General features: G+C 48.6%; 3 protein-coding genes across 3 annotated transcripts; 2 read left to right on the top strand and 1 right to left on the bottom strand.

Moving 5' to 3' along the window:
• Positions 1-1,888: 1,888 nt before the first annotated feature.
• On the top strand, positions 1,889-4,818 carry TGAM01_v207819 (hypothetical protein; the record flags this gene model as incomplete). Its single annotated transcript, XM_018805318.1, has 5 exons — positions 1,889-2,066; positions 2,126-2,826; positions 2,935-3,237; positions 3,318-4,181; positions 4,243-4,818. The coding sequence occupies 5 exons, from the start codon at positions 1,889-1,891 to the stop codon at positions 4,816-4,818; spliced, it is 2,622 nt and encodes an 873-aa protein (XP_018661489.1).
• A 1,111-nt stretch (positions 4,819-5,929) lies between these two features.
• On the top strand, positions 5,930-10,653 carry TGAM01_v207818 (hypothetical protein; the record flags this gene model as incomplete). The annotated part of the gene is made up of 4 exons (XM_018805319.1): positions 5,930-6,293; positions 6,355-7,418; positions 7,473-9,005; positions 9,058-10,653. 4 exons carry the CDS (start codon positions 5,930-5,932, stop codon positions 10,651-10,653), a joined length of 4,557 nt encoding a protein of 1,518 aa, XP_018661490.1.
• A 1,094-nt stretch (positions 10,654-11,747) lies between these two features.
• TGAM01_v207817 (hypothetical protein) lies at positions 11,748-14,079 on the bottom strand (the record flags this gene model as incomplete). Its single annotated transcript, XM_018805320.1, has 2 exons — positions 11,748-13,903; positions 13,992-14,079. 2 exons carry the CDS (start codon positions 14,077-14,079, stop codon positions 11,748-11,750), a joined length of 2,244 nt encoding a protein of 747 aa, XP_018661491.1.
• Between the last annotated feature and the right edge of the window lie 2,269 nt (positions 14,080-16,348).

Below are 16,348 nucleotides of genomic sequence, written 5' to 3'. Positions count from 1 at the left end.
AATGGTTATTGGAGAGCAATTTGTAACTACAAGGTAAGAGAAATCATTATTTTCCAATATCCAACAAATTACTTTATTAAAATGGCCTGGACTGGGACGGTAGCAGGCTGAATAGAAACTAGATAGTGGACAAGATGGCTGCGAGGCCAGAGACGGTTTCTCCAATGAGCTTGAAGTAAAATCGTCAATACCGACAAATAACCTGCGAAGAAATTTTTGAATTGCATTTAAGTTAACACAGCCATCAGCTATACGATGATAATGTCATCAAAGTTATCTGATCGGGCTGCCGAGCAGAAAAATTGTAGTTCTATGCAGCATACGCTTTATAATGTATGAATTTCGAGGGGGCTAAAAACGCTGTGAGAAAGGTGGTGCGCAGATACTGACGCGGCCTGGCGTAGTTATGAAACCTTGGGGAGGGTTAAAAACGCTGTGAAAAAGATGGTGGCCAAAACATCCCGCTCCAACGTGGTCGGCTTTTAGATTAGTACGGGGCTTGAGGGGGGTTAAAACTGCTGTGAAATAATTGTGGCCAAGCACGGCTCCAATGTGGTAGGCTTTTAGACCCATACGAAGCCTGGGGGAGGGTTAAAAATGCTGTGAACGGAAGTGCCCTGCCAGCGTCGTCTTGAACAACTTCATGTCACACTCATTTGAAAGTCCTACTGGCCAAGTCCAGCTACTCGGACTTGCTTGAGCAATTCTTCAAGCGCAAGGTCTTAATCATACAGTGTATCGGAATCTTGAGCCGGCGACGGACGTACCATGTCGCTTCTGTTACTGGCTGGGAACACATCATTATTCGACCCAGCTGCTGAATTTGGCATACGCAGCATCACAAAGGAAGAGTTATAAACAAGGAAACACATTCATGAAATGGTAAAAAGACACCGTTGCTTTGTTGTTAAAGGGAAGATTGAACGAAAGGGCAAAACAGAAAATACAATGTATCTCGGGCGGTCCAATCTCCACTTGAAAAATCATCTTCTTTGACGAGTAGCAGTTCAAATGTAAATGTGCACTCAATCACAATTTAAAGGCAGAGACTGTACTCTTCATGCATCAAGAGTTTGATAGTTCTGGTAGAAGATTGACCGCGTATCACATGGTGATAGAATTTCGCGATGGAACCTGCCTCAATATTTTCCAATAAGCTCCGAACAGCAAAGTCTAATTAATTTCTTTGAATCACATCATTGCTTAATTCACTCATTGAATCGTGCCTGTGCATTCCAGCTGCGATAAGCTGGCTACTACTATATCTTCTCTGCCAAACAACCTCACGACTTTTATATGGCCAGCTGCCGGCACTGCCAACCCAAATACCCATAGACATGTCTGCCAGCTGGTCGGCATTTTCTTTCATAAATCTATTCAATCATTTTCTTTTCTTTTACCGAAATTTGGCGCGTTTATGTTGTTCATTTCAAGCGCGTCTTGTTGCCACGGTTCAGGCCAAGACCACACGCTTTCTCGCTTTCTCGCTTTCACTTCGCGCTTTTGTTCAGCGTCGCAACCTCAAACACTCACTCTCGCTTTGCAGCCTTTCCATGATCTTTTCTTAGTTGTTGTACACAAACATCCCTTTGTCTCTCTTTTTCTTATTCACTTTTTATGACATCTTCTTGAGGGTTGAACGCTGCTACAAAGAGTTGTAATTAGACCCAGCCCCTTGTATTCACCCGTTGTCTTCTCTCGTGTCTTGACATTATCGCGCATAAATGGTACGAGCAATCCGCGAGATTCTCTCCGAATGGAGCATACATATTCTAATCAATCACTTCAGTCAACCTTTGCCTCACCTTCAAACATTTAGCTCTCCAACAAAGTCAGAATCTTCAATATTCCCTCGTCTGCTCTTCTTGCCTCCAAGAAAGTTGCTACCATGTCATACGATAGCGGTGCCGACGCCGTTTTCAACCCTGCGGAGGATCCTTTGCCTTTAGCATCCGGTCTATTTAAGAAGCCAAAACTGGAGCCAAGCTTTGGAGCTCCGTTCGGCAAGTCTGATGGACACTATGAGGGAGCATCAACTCAGCAGGAAGGGGACTTGGAAGGCGACAGTAAGTTTCATACGAAGCCACTCTCTCAATGCTACAAAAAAAGACTCACTCGACTCAAGGAACGGCTCGTCGAGCTCGCGTTGCCCATTTACCACGACCTCCAGGCGCAGAAGCCGAAGATGATTCTTCGCCTCCATTTCCCGATTCCACCGAGCAAGACGTCGCCCAAGAACTTCTTACCCCCGAGACATTTAGTTATTGGAAGGCAAACAATCTCGTAGCATCCAAAGAGCCTCTTTCTCGCATTCCTCAGGAAAATCGTAACGGCAATCAAGGCTTGACGTTCAACACCTCCGCTGCAGCCATAGGACCGTACCCTGAATGGGAAGATCTGAGCCTAGGTGTTCAATGGATCATTATTCTGCGCCTCTGTGAAGAGCAGTCGTTTAGTGTAGCTGTATTTAATCAGCTCAAGCTTCACAAGACACAGATTCACAACTTCGTTACCACCTACATTGATCTCTGCGATGAATGGCACGGATGGGAACGAGCTGCTGTCCAACAATCAAAACTTCACACAGATAAAGTTGACAGAGAAGGCTCATCGCTTGTCGAGTGGCTACATGAGAACCGCCCAAAACAGCCCATCGACGACATCACCGATAAAGATGCGAAAAGGGGCCTTCAATTTCTGAGTGCACGTGGAGTTGTGAACCACAACATCGATTTGGACGAATGGGTCGACAACAAAGACCACAAATGCTTCGCCCATATCCAAATCGAAAAAACCTTTCTAGAAAACGCCACAGATCTCCTCATCGTGCGAAGAGCTGCAGCAACCAATCTGCTGTCTCCATACCATTTAGAGCAGACGATCAAGAACCAAGCAATCAATATGCGTAACAATGAACACAATGCTCACACCTAGGGCGCTATGAGCAACGATGCCTTCCTTGGAACGTTTAAAAACGCCATTCCCTTCAAAGATGTTTGTTGCTGCAAGCCTGTGGAGATTTCAAGCCAAGCCCAGACCGTTCTGAACACCATCTCAGCAAACATACGGACTGACACGCCAATCCCGACTCCAGCCTCGCAGTACGAAACAGAGCATGTCATGGGCGAGACTCTCAAGTCATTGAAGAACTTGATTCCTGAGCTGAAGCCCCAGTATGTATCTGGAGTATTGACCAAGACTCGATGGGAATATGATAATGGATATCCTATGGAGCATGTTAGTCCTTATGAACCGCTTGAGTGCTTTGGTCTTTGCGAGGTGTAAAGTTGAGAGAGCTAATGTCGACGCTTTTGCAGGTGGCCAATTACGATCTTACTGGTTATACGGCAGAGATGCAGTACATCCCTGAACAGGTGCACAAGAAATCGTCTCGCGGCCCTGCTTCGCTGCGAAGCATTGCTGGAAAGTCGAGTTCTCAGGCTTCTGGCCATTTCGCTGGTCACAAGTTTGATCTCTCCAAGGGTCAACCGGTGCAACAGCAGACTGCAAGGTATGAAAACCATCCTTCCCTCCGCTTCGACAAGTCGAAATACGTCAGTCCCGCGGCATTTGCCGCCGCTCTCGCAGGCAAACGCAATGCATCGAAGCCTCGGGTCGGAGCTGCTCAATCGCGCTTTATGACAAGCAATGACAAGGGACAGCTCATGGTTGGCATGGCGGCAGAAACTTCTTCGGCGGCTGGACAGACCTTTCAGAACCCTAGGCCTACTGGACTGCCTGCTGAAGGAGTATTCCGCACCCAATTTGAGATGTCCATGCAAGCAATGGACGGAGAGCCAGCGGATATTCCAGATCTGAGATTCGCAGAGGACTTTGAGGCCCAAAACAATACCTCTGCGTTGGAAAGAAACCAGCGAGCACGACGACCTAGTGCCCGTGCTCGTGAATCTTTGCAACTTGCTATGGAAATGGCACAAAGTACTGAAATAACTCCTGAGAAGCCTAGAGGAAAAAAGGTTCAGTTTTCGAGACCCAGCAGGAATCAAGCAGATCAAGTCGAAGATGAAAGAGAAAGGGGAGGCGAAAACGACGGTAAAAGTTCTTACCTGTCGTGGCCAGCGCAAGATACCAGGATCGAAGCCCCGGCGGCAGCAGCAGAATTAATTGGATTCTGCATCCGGCAGGGAAACGACCTGGTTCACCTGAACAACCCCAAGTTGGTAAGTAATTCACGTCTGTTTCGAGTCACTGGTATATTCAAGGTTATTGACATTGTAGCAGCCGTCATGGCCAGGTCTCGTGCACCAAGCCCCTACTCCAGAAATAAGTTCCAAACGTCAACTGGAAGAGCCGGGTCACTCTGGATCGGAGACTTCGACCACCGTCGGTGCGCAACAGGGACGACCTAGAAAACGACAAAAGGGGAGATCGGATAAGATATTTGGACTGCTCAAAACCCAGGAACTCAACTCGTGCCCGCCGCCAGTTTCTGCAATTCACTGTGCTTGGTCGGCAGAGGTTGCTGAATTTGCTGTCGTGGCCGAACAGGCGTACTATGCTCTGAGAGCCGATCACATCAACCCCGCCGCGCAAGTTCCAGAGCATCTTCAGATGAGTCTAGGCGAGATTCAAGCGACTCTCATGTCCAAAGAGGCTGAGTATAGACGAGCTGAGGCCATGCTTCAAGGAGTAAATGGACCAACTGCCAGGAGAGCTGAGCTTGCTGGTGTGGCTGACTCGGCGACGTTTGCAATCTCTGCTACAAAGGCTTCTTTCACTCTCACAGGGCCTGAGGGCATTCCTGCGTCTTGTCATGTCCAAGAGACTGGCACTAATCTACCAATGCAGCCGCAGTAGCCAACTGCTTGAGATGATTGACCTTGCTTGTTTGATCTCATCTCACGTTTTAGGATGACGGCAGTTCGTGCAGCGAGATTTTCTTCTCTTTTTCTTTCCATCTTCCACCCCGCATTTTTTTTCTATTCTGTCTTGATAATTGATAGCAATCATGGTTATGGCCCTCTGGATAGGGAGGTACGTCGGGGCATGCGCGTAGAGAGCTGTATAGGTATTCGGAGGCAGTGTTGCCCGATGACGAGAAAGGCGCGAAGTAGTTGTTGTTCAGTTCGTTTTGGTACTACCTGGTTTGCTTTGTCTTGTTGTGTTTTGTTTTAGGTACGCCAGGAAAGAGGATTCGGCGTTGGTATTTGCTTTTGATGTCTCTGTCAGGAGCCACATGTTTGCTTCCAGGCTGCGGTGGCGGAAGAAGGCGAGCGCGCGAATACAGTACGGCTTTCATGTTGGAGTTGTTTGTAGAAATATTATAGACGTGTATGGTTAAATTACTATTAAACAGATGACTTGCCGAACAGATGATAAGTGACTGTAATACTCTGTGTCTATTGGAGTGTAACGCGATTTCACCTCAGTGTGATGAAGGAAATAAAGCGAGGAAACACGTCACATTACACAACCGGAAATTAAAATGCAGTACCAACGTGCAAATGATGATAGCCGTCCACGTATCAATGGCCTGTCAAACAAAAGATGCTCTTATTACCTACCTAACCTACCTTTCTTTATGTATCTTTCACTGACGCCTTGTCCGCGGTCTGTGGCAGTTGCCGTGCTACATGACAACTGCACGTGCCCTGCCTTGTCCATCTCTCCCCCCTTGCTCTCCTGCTCTTTGTTTTCTCTTTTTTCTTTGTACTCTCAGCCTCAGTCAATGAAAAAGTGCCCTCACCGCTTTTCAAGCTCGATTTTATTCTTCCTTGTGACATCTCTTACTTGCCTTCATATTTTTTTCTTCCCGATTTCTTGCATCTGCACTGCGATATCGGCTTCATCTCCTCGAGGGACTTCGGGCTAGATTTCACACTCCTTATCGCGAAAGAGCCTGCCAAACTGCGGTGGCATAATTTCTACTCTATTAACAGTCTCATTCGACCTCTCCGCCATAAATAGAATGTCAGCTATACCAAACCCACCGCTGGAAGATGTTGTACGAGAACCTGATGATCAACCCGAACTCGAAGATATCGTCGAAGATGATGAGCAGAAGAAAGATGACGACCAAGCGCAAGAAGCACCGGTGGCAAAGAACAGAAAACAGGATATGAAATTCCAAGAGTGGCTTGAGAAGAACCAGAAAGAAGTCCTCAAGGCCTCGAAGGCGGATATGGACAGCCGGTTAGAGCGGCTGGACAAGATATCAATCGAAAAGCTACTCAGAGGCAGTTCTGAGAGAATTATTGCGAGCCCCCGCGAATACCAGATTGACTTGTACGAGCGAGCAAAGAACGAGAATACGATTGTGGTCCTTGACACAGGTATGGCGACGCGACTCTCGATCTCCTGATGACCGCAGCACTCACGATTGACGACTTATAGGCACTGGCAAAACACTAATCGCTGCACTTCTTCTACGGAGAGTCCTTGAAGTCGAAGTAGAGAACCGCGCAAAGGGCTACACGCCCAAGACTGCCTTCTTCATCGTGGAGAAGGTGGCGTTGTGTTTTCAGCAGCACGCTGTTCTGACCAGCAATCTCGAGTTTCCAATCGGCAAAATCTTCGGCGACATGAACGGTGATATTGGATGTCCAGAGTTTTGGCGTCAACAGTTTTCAGAAAACATGGCATTTGTATGTACTGCGCAGACATTGCTCAGCATGTTCGGCGCTGGTTTCATCTCCATGGACCGAGTTAACTTGCTTGTCTTCGACGAGGCGCATCATACAAAAAAGAACCACGCGTACGCCCGAATCATGGAGTATTACCCTCGTTGGGAGAATGAGCGTCCTCGTATACTCGGGATGACGGCATCCCCAGTGGACACATCAAAAGCAGATGTTCGCATAGCTGCTATGGACTTGGAAGAAACGCTCTGTGGTAAAATCGCCACAATCTCGGACGAGTCCATAGGGGGGTTTCGGGATAATCGAGATGAAACAGAGCGTACCGAATGCTATGAGAAACTGGAGGATCCCGAACACTCAAAGACAAATCTGTGGGAGGCCATCTCTCGCTGTATTGGTCACAATTCGCAATTCAAAGCGCATCTTAGCTTTACAAGGGACGCATCCTCAGTCTTGGGTACGTGGTGCGCAGACCGATACTGGCAGCTCCTAATCACAAACGACGAGATGGCTAAAATTGAGGCAAAGACTGGGCGTGACACTCTGGACCTTGACGTTTTCGACAGCGATGAGGCCATAGCGGCTGTTAGTAGAACGAGAGACATTATTCAAGATCACCAGTTCGGACCAATAACCAATAACTGGTCAGATCTTTCGTCAAAGGTCAAAACACTCCATGGAATCCTTGACAATGCCTTCAGTCAGCGGCTCTCGAAAAGGTGCATTGTGTTTGTGGAACAAAGAACGACTGCATTCCTGCTGGCAGATTTGTTCAGCCAACCAGGAATAAGTATCCCAGGAATGAGAACAGCCTACATGGTAAGTTTTTCTGACTCTTTTGCTCTTTTTGTATTGACAATCCTGCTTGCCTAGATTGGTTCCAACGTGACCTCGGGCGCGGCATGTATGTCCCTCAAGGACCAGGTCGTGTCTCTTCAAAAATTCAAACGCGGCGAATTCAACTGTCTTTTTGCCACTTCCGTAGCGGAGGAGGGAATTGACGTACCAGAATGCGACGTTATCGTTCGCTTTGACCTCTGCGTATCAGCCATTCAATATATTCAGTCAAAAGGCAGAGCTCGACAAAGCTCCTTCCTCTATGTTACCATGGTAGAAAGCAAGAACATCCTCCATCATCAAAAATTCCAGCAAGCGAAATCAGCTGCATTCGAGTTACAACGGTTTTGTCGTGCTCTACCCGACGATCGCAAAGTGGAAGACTTTGATGTCAGGCCTGAAGTATTGAGAAGCTGTGAGTCTGTTATTGCCACCGAGGCGGGTGGTGGCCTGAAGCTTGTCGACAGCTTGGCATGTTTAGCCAAGTATACATCATCTTTATCCCGAGATGGACTGCAAAAAGTGGAATACGTTGTCCAGCCCGACAAGAAACAATTCATTGCGAGCGTTGTCTTGCCAGATGGATCACCGATCAAGACTATCCAAGGAGTAACACAACGAACCAAACAGCTAGCAAGATGTTCGGCCGCCTTTGAAGCCTGCAGGATCTTGATTGAAAAAGGATACATCGATAAGCACCTCCAGCCGGCTTTTGCCAAGAAATTGCCTGCGATGCGAAATGCGAGATTGGCGCTTTCAGCAGACAAGAAGTCAGAGTATGAAATGCTGGTCAAGCCCAGGTTTTGGTCACTTTGTCTCGGCCCTGAGCTTCCTACCGCCCTGTATCAGACGACCATATCTCTCAGCCAGCCAGCAGCTCTTGGGTATCCATCCCGGCCTCTAATTCTTCTAACGAGAAATCCGCTGCCTGATATACCAAGCGCTCCCCTATTTTTTAGCGGTGGTCAAACGTCCGCTGTCCGACTTTCACATTCAGAGCCTTCCCTTGAAGTAACGGCAAAGGAGATAAGGGCGCTATCCGGCTTCACACTGAGGATCTTTGCACATGTTTTTAGTAAGGAATATGAGGCCGAACCACACGAGCTTCCATATTTTATTGCTCCGTGTAGCGTTTCCAAGAACCAAAATAAAGAATACGAATCAAATATCGACTGGGAGGCTGTGAATTATGTTGCAGCAACTGACTGTCTTGAGTGGTTAAACGCTCCAAAAGAGTTCTTCAAAGACAAGTTTGCCGCGGATCCATGGGACGGATCACGCAAATACATCTTGCGTGGGATCAACGAACAGCTGAAGCCATCTGATCCGACTCCGGCTGGTGTTCCCCAGCCAAAGAGCTTGGCGTATAAAAAGGTTGAGCAAACCATCAAAGAGTACAGCAACAGTCTTTCCTTGCAGTCGAGAAAGCGAAGAAATTGGAGTGATGATCAGCCAGTCGTCAACGCTGAACTTCTTTCGATAAGACGAAACTTTTTGGACGAGTTCTTTATCGATGACAAGGCGGACAGCACTTGTTACGTTATTCTTGAGCCCCTCAGGGTATCTCCTGTGAGTATTCCTTCATAATGTCACAATTTCTCCCAATTCTAATTATTTGCAGCTGCCGGTTGACATTGCCATCATGGCCTTACTTTTGCCTGTGGTCATGTACAGGATCGACTCTGTGTTGATCGCCTCGGAAATATGCTCATTAGTTGATCTGGCCGTTCGCCCTGAACTTGCTCTGGAAGCAGTCACCAAGGACAGTTTCAATACCGAAGAGCACGGTGAAAACCAGGTCGATTTTCAACCCGGCATGGGTAAGAATTACGAGCGCCTAGAATTTCTTGGCGACACCTTCTTAAAGATGGCTACCACTATCTCTGTGTACACACTCTACCCCAACGAGAACGAATTCGAGTACCATGTGAAGCGGATGTTAATGCTGAACAACAAAAACTTGTTTACTCATGCCATAGAGAAGAAGTTGCCGGGCTATATCCGTACCAGAGCATTTGACCGTCGAACATGGTATCCGAGCGATCTCAAGCTGAAGAAGGGCAAACCAACCAAAGCAAAGGCTAGGCATTGCTTATCACACAAATCGATTGCAGACGTTTGTGAAGCGCTCATTGGAGCAGCGTACTTGACAGGCAAGAGCAACAATAGCATGGATATGGCGGTAAAGGCAGTCACAGCCATGGTCGACTCGGAAAACCACACCATGGTCAACTTTAGCGACTACCGTGCAAGATATACGGCCCCGGAATGGCACAGCTATGAGCCAAATGCGGCGCAGCGCAACATGGTGGAACGCATTGCTGAGATCACGGGCTACCGCTTCCAGTGCGCGCCTCTTCTACGCAGTGCCTTTAAGCACTCATCGTACGTATACGAAGAAAAGATCAGGCGCGACTACCAACAACTTGAGTTTCTGGGAGATGCTTTGATAGACATGGTCGTGGTCGACTTTTTATATAGCCGATTCCCCGAAGCGGATCCAAAGTGGCTGACAGAACACAAGATGGCCATGGTGTCGAATCAGTTTCTGGGCTTCCTCAACGTTAAGCTTGGCCTTAGCAAGCATCTAATGCTTGCTACATCCCAACTCCACAGCAATATCAGGGAGTATACAGCCGAGGCCAAGGAAGCTGAGGAAAAGGCCAAGGCTTGCGAGCCACAAGACAGTGAAGCTGCAGCCGATGCCCCGAGTGTGACGCAAGATTTCTGGGCTGAGATTCAGCAGCCGCCGAAAGCTCTGGCCGACGTTGTTGAGTCTCTTGTGGGTGCCATGTTTGTCGACTCGGGGTACTCCTTCTCCGTGGTGCAAGACTTCTTTGCCAAGTTCATACAGCCCTACTTCGAAGACATGGCGCTACTCTCGTCATTCGCTTCCAATCACCCAGTCACCGTCCTAATACACACCTTGCAGGAAGACTACCGCTGTACTCAGTGGAAGCTTCACATGGCCAGCGTACCGCCCTCCACAGACGACGCGGGGGTCGCAATCTTGGCCGAGAGCGAGCTTCTCTGCGCGCTAATGATCCATGGCAACGTGATTGCCCATGCCACGTCGACAAAGAGCGGCGTGACTGCCAAGTTGACGGTTGCAAAATTAGCGCTGAAGAAGCTGGAATCTATCCAGGACGCGAACCATTTTAGGACGGAGATGGGGTGTGATTGTGGCGGTGGTGGTTCTGCGGCCGCTATGAACTAGGCTATTGCATTATTGTTCAGGGGAAGAAGGGAGCGATTCAATACCGTCGGTGAGACGAATAAGCACACCTTGTATCGTTGTATTTTTTTTTTTTTTTTTTTTTTTTTTTGGACTCGTACTCAGTCTTTGTTTCGTTGCAGTAATTTCTCTCAAAGAGCGTGCCTTGGAAACTTTTTTCTCTCTTTTCGCGTCGATGGTTTACAAGAATCCAGTCTCGATCTCCTCTCCACTTTCTTGCATATCTCCCTCCAGCCGCAGTGCTACGAAAGAACAAGGCGAGGGTTTTTGACAGCCCCATTGACTCGGAGGAGATTGCGAACGCGGAGGGTGTGCGGTTTTCTGGGACCAGCTGACGAGATCTATTGAAAACGGGTCGATGGGCTAGTTTACGAACTAATGCCCGGTGGTGATCGTTAGTTGCAGGAGAAAATCTAGGGGTGGGAGGAGGGTTTTCTATTCAGCTCCTCAGGGCTGAAACATGTTTTCTAGTTTGTCATAAATTGTACTGTCTGTGTTTCTTCTTTCGCCGCTCGATCGAAGCTACCATAGTTATCTTCAGGGGCGTTCCTTGCAATGAAGAATTGCAGCGGGTCTTGTAGATAACGCAGTACCCGGTGCCTTAACTCATCACAGATTAGATGAAGTAACTAAATAGAATGGCTAAGAAGAATTCCTTTTAATGGTTGCAGTTTGTTGTCTTACAGCTAATTATAGTGGCAAGAGTTGACGCCACGAGAGCGCGCGTTCGTGTTTTAGTTTGATGAAGAATCTAATTACAGTATATGGCTTTGATCCTGGTCGATATTATATCCAACAATCCCATTGTGTGCTCGTAAATTGTAGTAGAGTGAAAAGAAAGAATTAAAAAAAAAAAGAAGGCTACCTAAAAACCCGTGCTCTCATTATATGCAACTCCGCTGCTGCTTGCAGCGTAAATGTTTTCCAAAATCCACCCACGTCGAATCAACGCCTTGCTAAAACAAAAGAAAAGTCTCCATGTAAATGGTGGTCCTCCATAAGATTGTAATAATAGTTGCAGTCACAAAAGAAAATCATATCCAGCTTTTTCAAGGCTCTTCTTCTTCCGGTTCTCATCAACTCGTCGTGGCAGTAGTGTTGACTTCGCCGCTTTCCCCACTGGAAGACTTGCTTCTCCGCCTCGCAGGTGAAGCATCAAGCCGCTGTCTCCTCTTGATGTCCTTGCGGAGTTTTGCAATTGCCTTCATGTCTGCTGGTAGGCCATTCATCTTCAGAGAGCCAGGAGCAGCAGATGTTCTACCCCTTACTAGAGCAGAGAGTAGCTGTAGTGTTCGATCTTCAGGAATCTCATCGGAGTCCAAAGAGGTTTCCACATCTGAGTCAGAGTCGTAATCGTAACCGAGGGCCAGTAGTCGTTCGCGTTGAGTAAACGGCCTTGGAGAGGTTTGGCGCGGCTCGGGAGAAGTTACAGCCAGTCCAATGACAGATGATTCATCATCGCCCATTTCAGATACATCTGTTGAAGCGGCAGGCATTTCTGGCCATTTGGGTACGGCAAGGCTCTCCGGACCGTTGAATAGCCCTGGTAGACTCCTGCCGTCATCGCCGAAACCCTGGGCTCCGAACAAGAGTGCTTCGCCATCCCGACGAGTTTGCCGTTGCTCGTTGTAAAACGAGTCGGCATCTGAGTCGGATATACTGGTGGCGTCGTAGCTACTTACGCTGAGGCCTCCATATCGATGGCCTGGTGATAGTGGGCTGAAAGGAGGCTGCTCTTCTGATGGCGTAGCAGGGGAGATGAAAATAGATTCGCCGCCGGAATCCTCTTCTGCACCAGTTCGATCGGGAGCAATGGAGCTGTCACCACCTCGGGATCGAAGGTCGCGCGAAGAGCCGCCCATAAACTTCATCTCATGAAATAGAGAATTATGAGGTATGTCAATGGAGGTATCCGCCGTGCGGACGCTGCGGCCGCCAGTCAGCTGCTGACCGGAATAGTCAGATGGGGCGTACGACGAAATGGATCCTCGTCTTCCGAATGTCCGAATAGAGGGCTGCCTTTCAGTATCGTCTATTTGAAGATTGCCAGTGCTGCCAAAAGAAAATGAGGGCGCATATTCTGAGGCCGATGAGCTTGCATTCTCCCAATTTGATTTGGTCGGATGTAGATAGTCCCCTGCGTATCTGTTAAAACGGCTCCAGTCATTGTCCATTCTATGGCGGAAACTGTGCAGTTGGTTTGGAGAGGTGGGCGTTTTGCAACGCTGCTGGTACATTTGTCTAGATCGATCGAAATGAGGATGAGGAGGCAAAAGAGAGCTGTTAAGATTTTCTCGCGCCGAGCGAACTGATCCAGGCAAAGCACTAGAAAGTAATTTACCGCTGGGCAAACTATACTGCCTAGGCTTGTAGCGAGGAACGCCAGGTGGCGAAGCGGAACGAGTCCCATCATACAGCATGTTGCACTCGTCCCGCATATAACTACCATCCGCTGTCCTTGGAGCCTGCTGTGGCGTAGGTGCTCGGCTGCCAGTTACAGATATTTGGCCATAGGACATCTTTGATGAGGGGCGATAATCAAGAATCTCGTTGGCTTCAAAAAAGCTTTCCGCTGCAGGACTAACTCTTCCCCTAGAAGCAGGGCGGCTCCTGATAGACGTTTGCCGGGAGGATGGACGGCCGTTGAATCCGGCCGCAGAAACAGAGTTGAGTCTGGGATGCTCAAGCTCTGCTTGCCCCTTGAAGACGCGCTTGGAAGAACTGGCAGTGGATATACTACCATGTGGACGATATGGGAGCGTCGAGCCAGAAAGAGAGGAATAAAGGGCACAAGATCTTGGGCTTGTTAAAGTCTCGGCCATATTCCTGTCAGCGACATCTTCGCCATAATCACGAGTGCCGGACGCCTGGATTCTTGACTTGAAATTAGAAGGCTTTATCTCCCCTTGAGCATCAAGGATATCAACAAAAGCTGATGAGCTTCTGCGAGGAAGAGGAAAGTTCAATGACATGGGGGTGACTTGTTCGACATCGTGGCGGCTCTTGGGCCGGTCGCGGTCGCTAAATTTCGGAATAGGGTCTAGCTTTAGATATGTTATAGAATCTTTCGGATTGCGTCCGGTAGATTTGAGTTGAGGCTGGATTTTTGTGCTCTTGGAATCTTTTGGGTTTGTACCGGGACGTGCTTCGCTAATGCCCACAAGTCTCGGCTTCAGCACTCGTTGCGATGGGTCCGGCGTTCTCGTTCCGCTTTCACGACTAGCAATGATCCCTATCATAGCTGTTAGATGACTGTCTAACGGCTTGTGATCTTTTCAACAGGAAGGTGGAAAAGCAAAGTAAGTATATGAGAGACGAACCTCGGGCTTCCGTAGAAGCAGTCTGGCTCCTCAGCTCAGGCGACGTATCAACCTGGGGTCGTTTGTTCAAGAAATTGAGTAGACCCATGGCGGCGACACTCTGATCTTGCCCAGCTAATCCATACGCTAAAGAAATGGGCACCAGCTATTCGGCTCAGAGAATTCTCTTTCTATCTGTTGTAGCAGCAGCTTCAAGTAGTTGACGGGACAGGCCAATGCGACTGCTCTCTCGAATGGCTGGATCGACTTAAACAGAGTGATGCCCCGCTGTGGCAGATAAACAAATCTTGAGCGCTAAAATCACAATGCAAGTATTATTAGTACATATTAAAAAAAGAGAGACAGAAGATTGCAGCGAGGATAATAGAGAACGGGAAAGAAAAGACGGAATACGAAGAAGAAAGAGAAAAGAGCGAGGCCGGTCTAGATATCTGGGGGAAGAGACTAACAAGTAAGCCCGTGGCCTGGTATAAAAGCTTTGCCTAGGCTCTCGCACGCACCCCACGGGTGTGTATGGTAGGGGGTGCAGCCAGGTTGGAGCAGAGTCGTACAGAATCATAGTCCCAGCAGCTGGTGGTTTAGGAAAAAGCCACACGGGTATGGAATGGGTGCTCTGACCCGCTTGAATATCCGCCTTACGTATGGCCGGTCATCCATGAAGAAGCCCAATTGATCTTGGCTCCGGTGAAATTCGCGGATGCTTGTGCTCTGTGCCAGAAAAAAGCTGTAGAGCTCGGTGGATTGGCCAATAGTCGGACGCCGTAGTTGAAAGCCGGATGCTGGAGATGGAAACTAAGTAGACACTGCTTTTACATGAGTACAATTAGGAATTGCAGCTATGGGACGCAGTGAAACGCAAAGGCTGTACCTGTGTATATGCTATCGAGATTTGGCTCCGAGAGATGCCACACCATCGCCGTCGCCATGAAGAAAAGCCATTGAGTAACAGGCACAACCATGATCCACCAGGGGATTGCACATGCTCCACGATAAGCCGGCAGCCGGCTAGTAAGCCGCAGAGAAACTGAACCGTGAGCGCTCAGGCTAGGAGATGCTAGTCGTAATGGTCGGAACGGTGGTGGTGATGGTGGTGGCATCATCACGATGCTAAGAGCGCAAGAGCTTAGCCGAGATCGGCAAGGATGTGGCCAGCAAATCCGGGCCGACAAGGACGTGAGCGAGCAGCTGAGGGATCGCAAGAAAAGTGATTGATGATGGAGACAGGGGTAGTCCAGGACAGTATGTGGCGTTTGGTGGGATGGAGCCAGGTTAGGTGAAGAAGAGAAGAAGAAGAGAGAAAATGTCGCCCAGACAAGGGTCTGCCCAGTTCCAGAGATGGCAATGACACAATGGCAGCACGAGAGCGCTGCGAGGCGCTGTGGGTGCCTTCTAGGGCCTGGCTTTAGCGGTGCTAGTGGCCTGCAACCCCATAGCTTCAGCTGCTAGTGAACCTTGCACCTGGGAGCGAGTGATCTGGACAACATCGTCCCCTGTCAAAGGACCACACCCCCTTGTCCCGTAATCTTGGGTACGAGATTGAGACTGAGATTGAGATCCAGCCGGCCCGCAAGCTCTTTGATGCAGCCAGTGTCTGTCAGACGAGGCGATATCAATCTCGATACGGGTAAGCATGGAGTATCTCTGTTTTCCATCATGAAAAAGGAACATGTAGCTAATGATTCATTCATTTCGTATAGCGTGGCTTTTGACCATCCCATTTATGCAATAATCGCCTTCAGCTGCAGCCCCATCACTCATAACTGAGACAGGTCTACTCCCAAAAGATCGCCTGCAAGGTAGAAACTTTGATTAGCCTGACACACCGTAGATTCTCCCAATATCTTGGTTCCATCCATGTTTACTGCTGAGCGCCTTGAGCTGTCAACTTGCTGGATCTGCCAATGCCCTAAAAACGCCGCCTACGAAGCACCAGAATCCGGGGCATTTTAGCATTCGACGGCGCTGAAAGTCATTGGGCGGGGCGCGTCGATCTCAACTGCACCTGAGCTAACTCTGGAAACTTTCGGTAGCTCCAATCCCATCTCCCGCAAAAGGAAACATCAATTGATCAGCTGGGACATCATCATGGCTGGATCTCTAGAGCCCCTTTCTGTGGCGTCTGCTAAATCAGCTGTCAAAGTTTAGACAGACGGCATCTCTCCCGACCCGCGGCGCACAGAGGTTTGTCCTGTCTCTATTCACACACTGCTCGGCGGGCGTCACAGGCACAAAGCACGGGATTGAAGTCAAAGCTTGCTTGCGGGAAGTCGGCATAGCCAATGCTCCTACAAAGAATCGTGGGTCTCTAATTTGGCGATAAAGTCCAAGAACAGCGACCAAGCGACTCCAATGTCCTC

This window comes from Trichoderma gamsii, assembly GCF_001481775.2.
Source record: "Trichoderma gamsii strain T6085 chromosome Unknown Scaffold_30.2, whole genome shotgun sequence".
Classification (NCBI taxonomy): domain Eukaryota; kingdom Fungi; phylum Ascomycota; class Sordariomycetes; order Hypocreales; family Hypocreaceae; genus Trichoderma; species Trichoderma gamsii.
The sequence above is the reverse complement of the archived record's forward strand: the minus strand, read 5'-3'. Positions and strand labels throughout refer to the sequence as shown.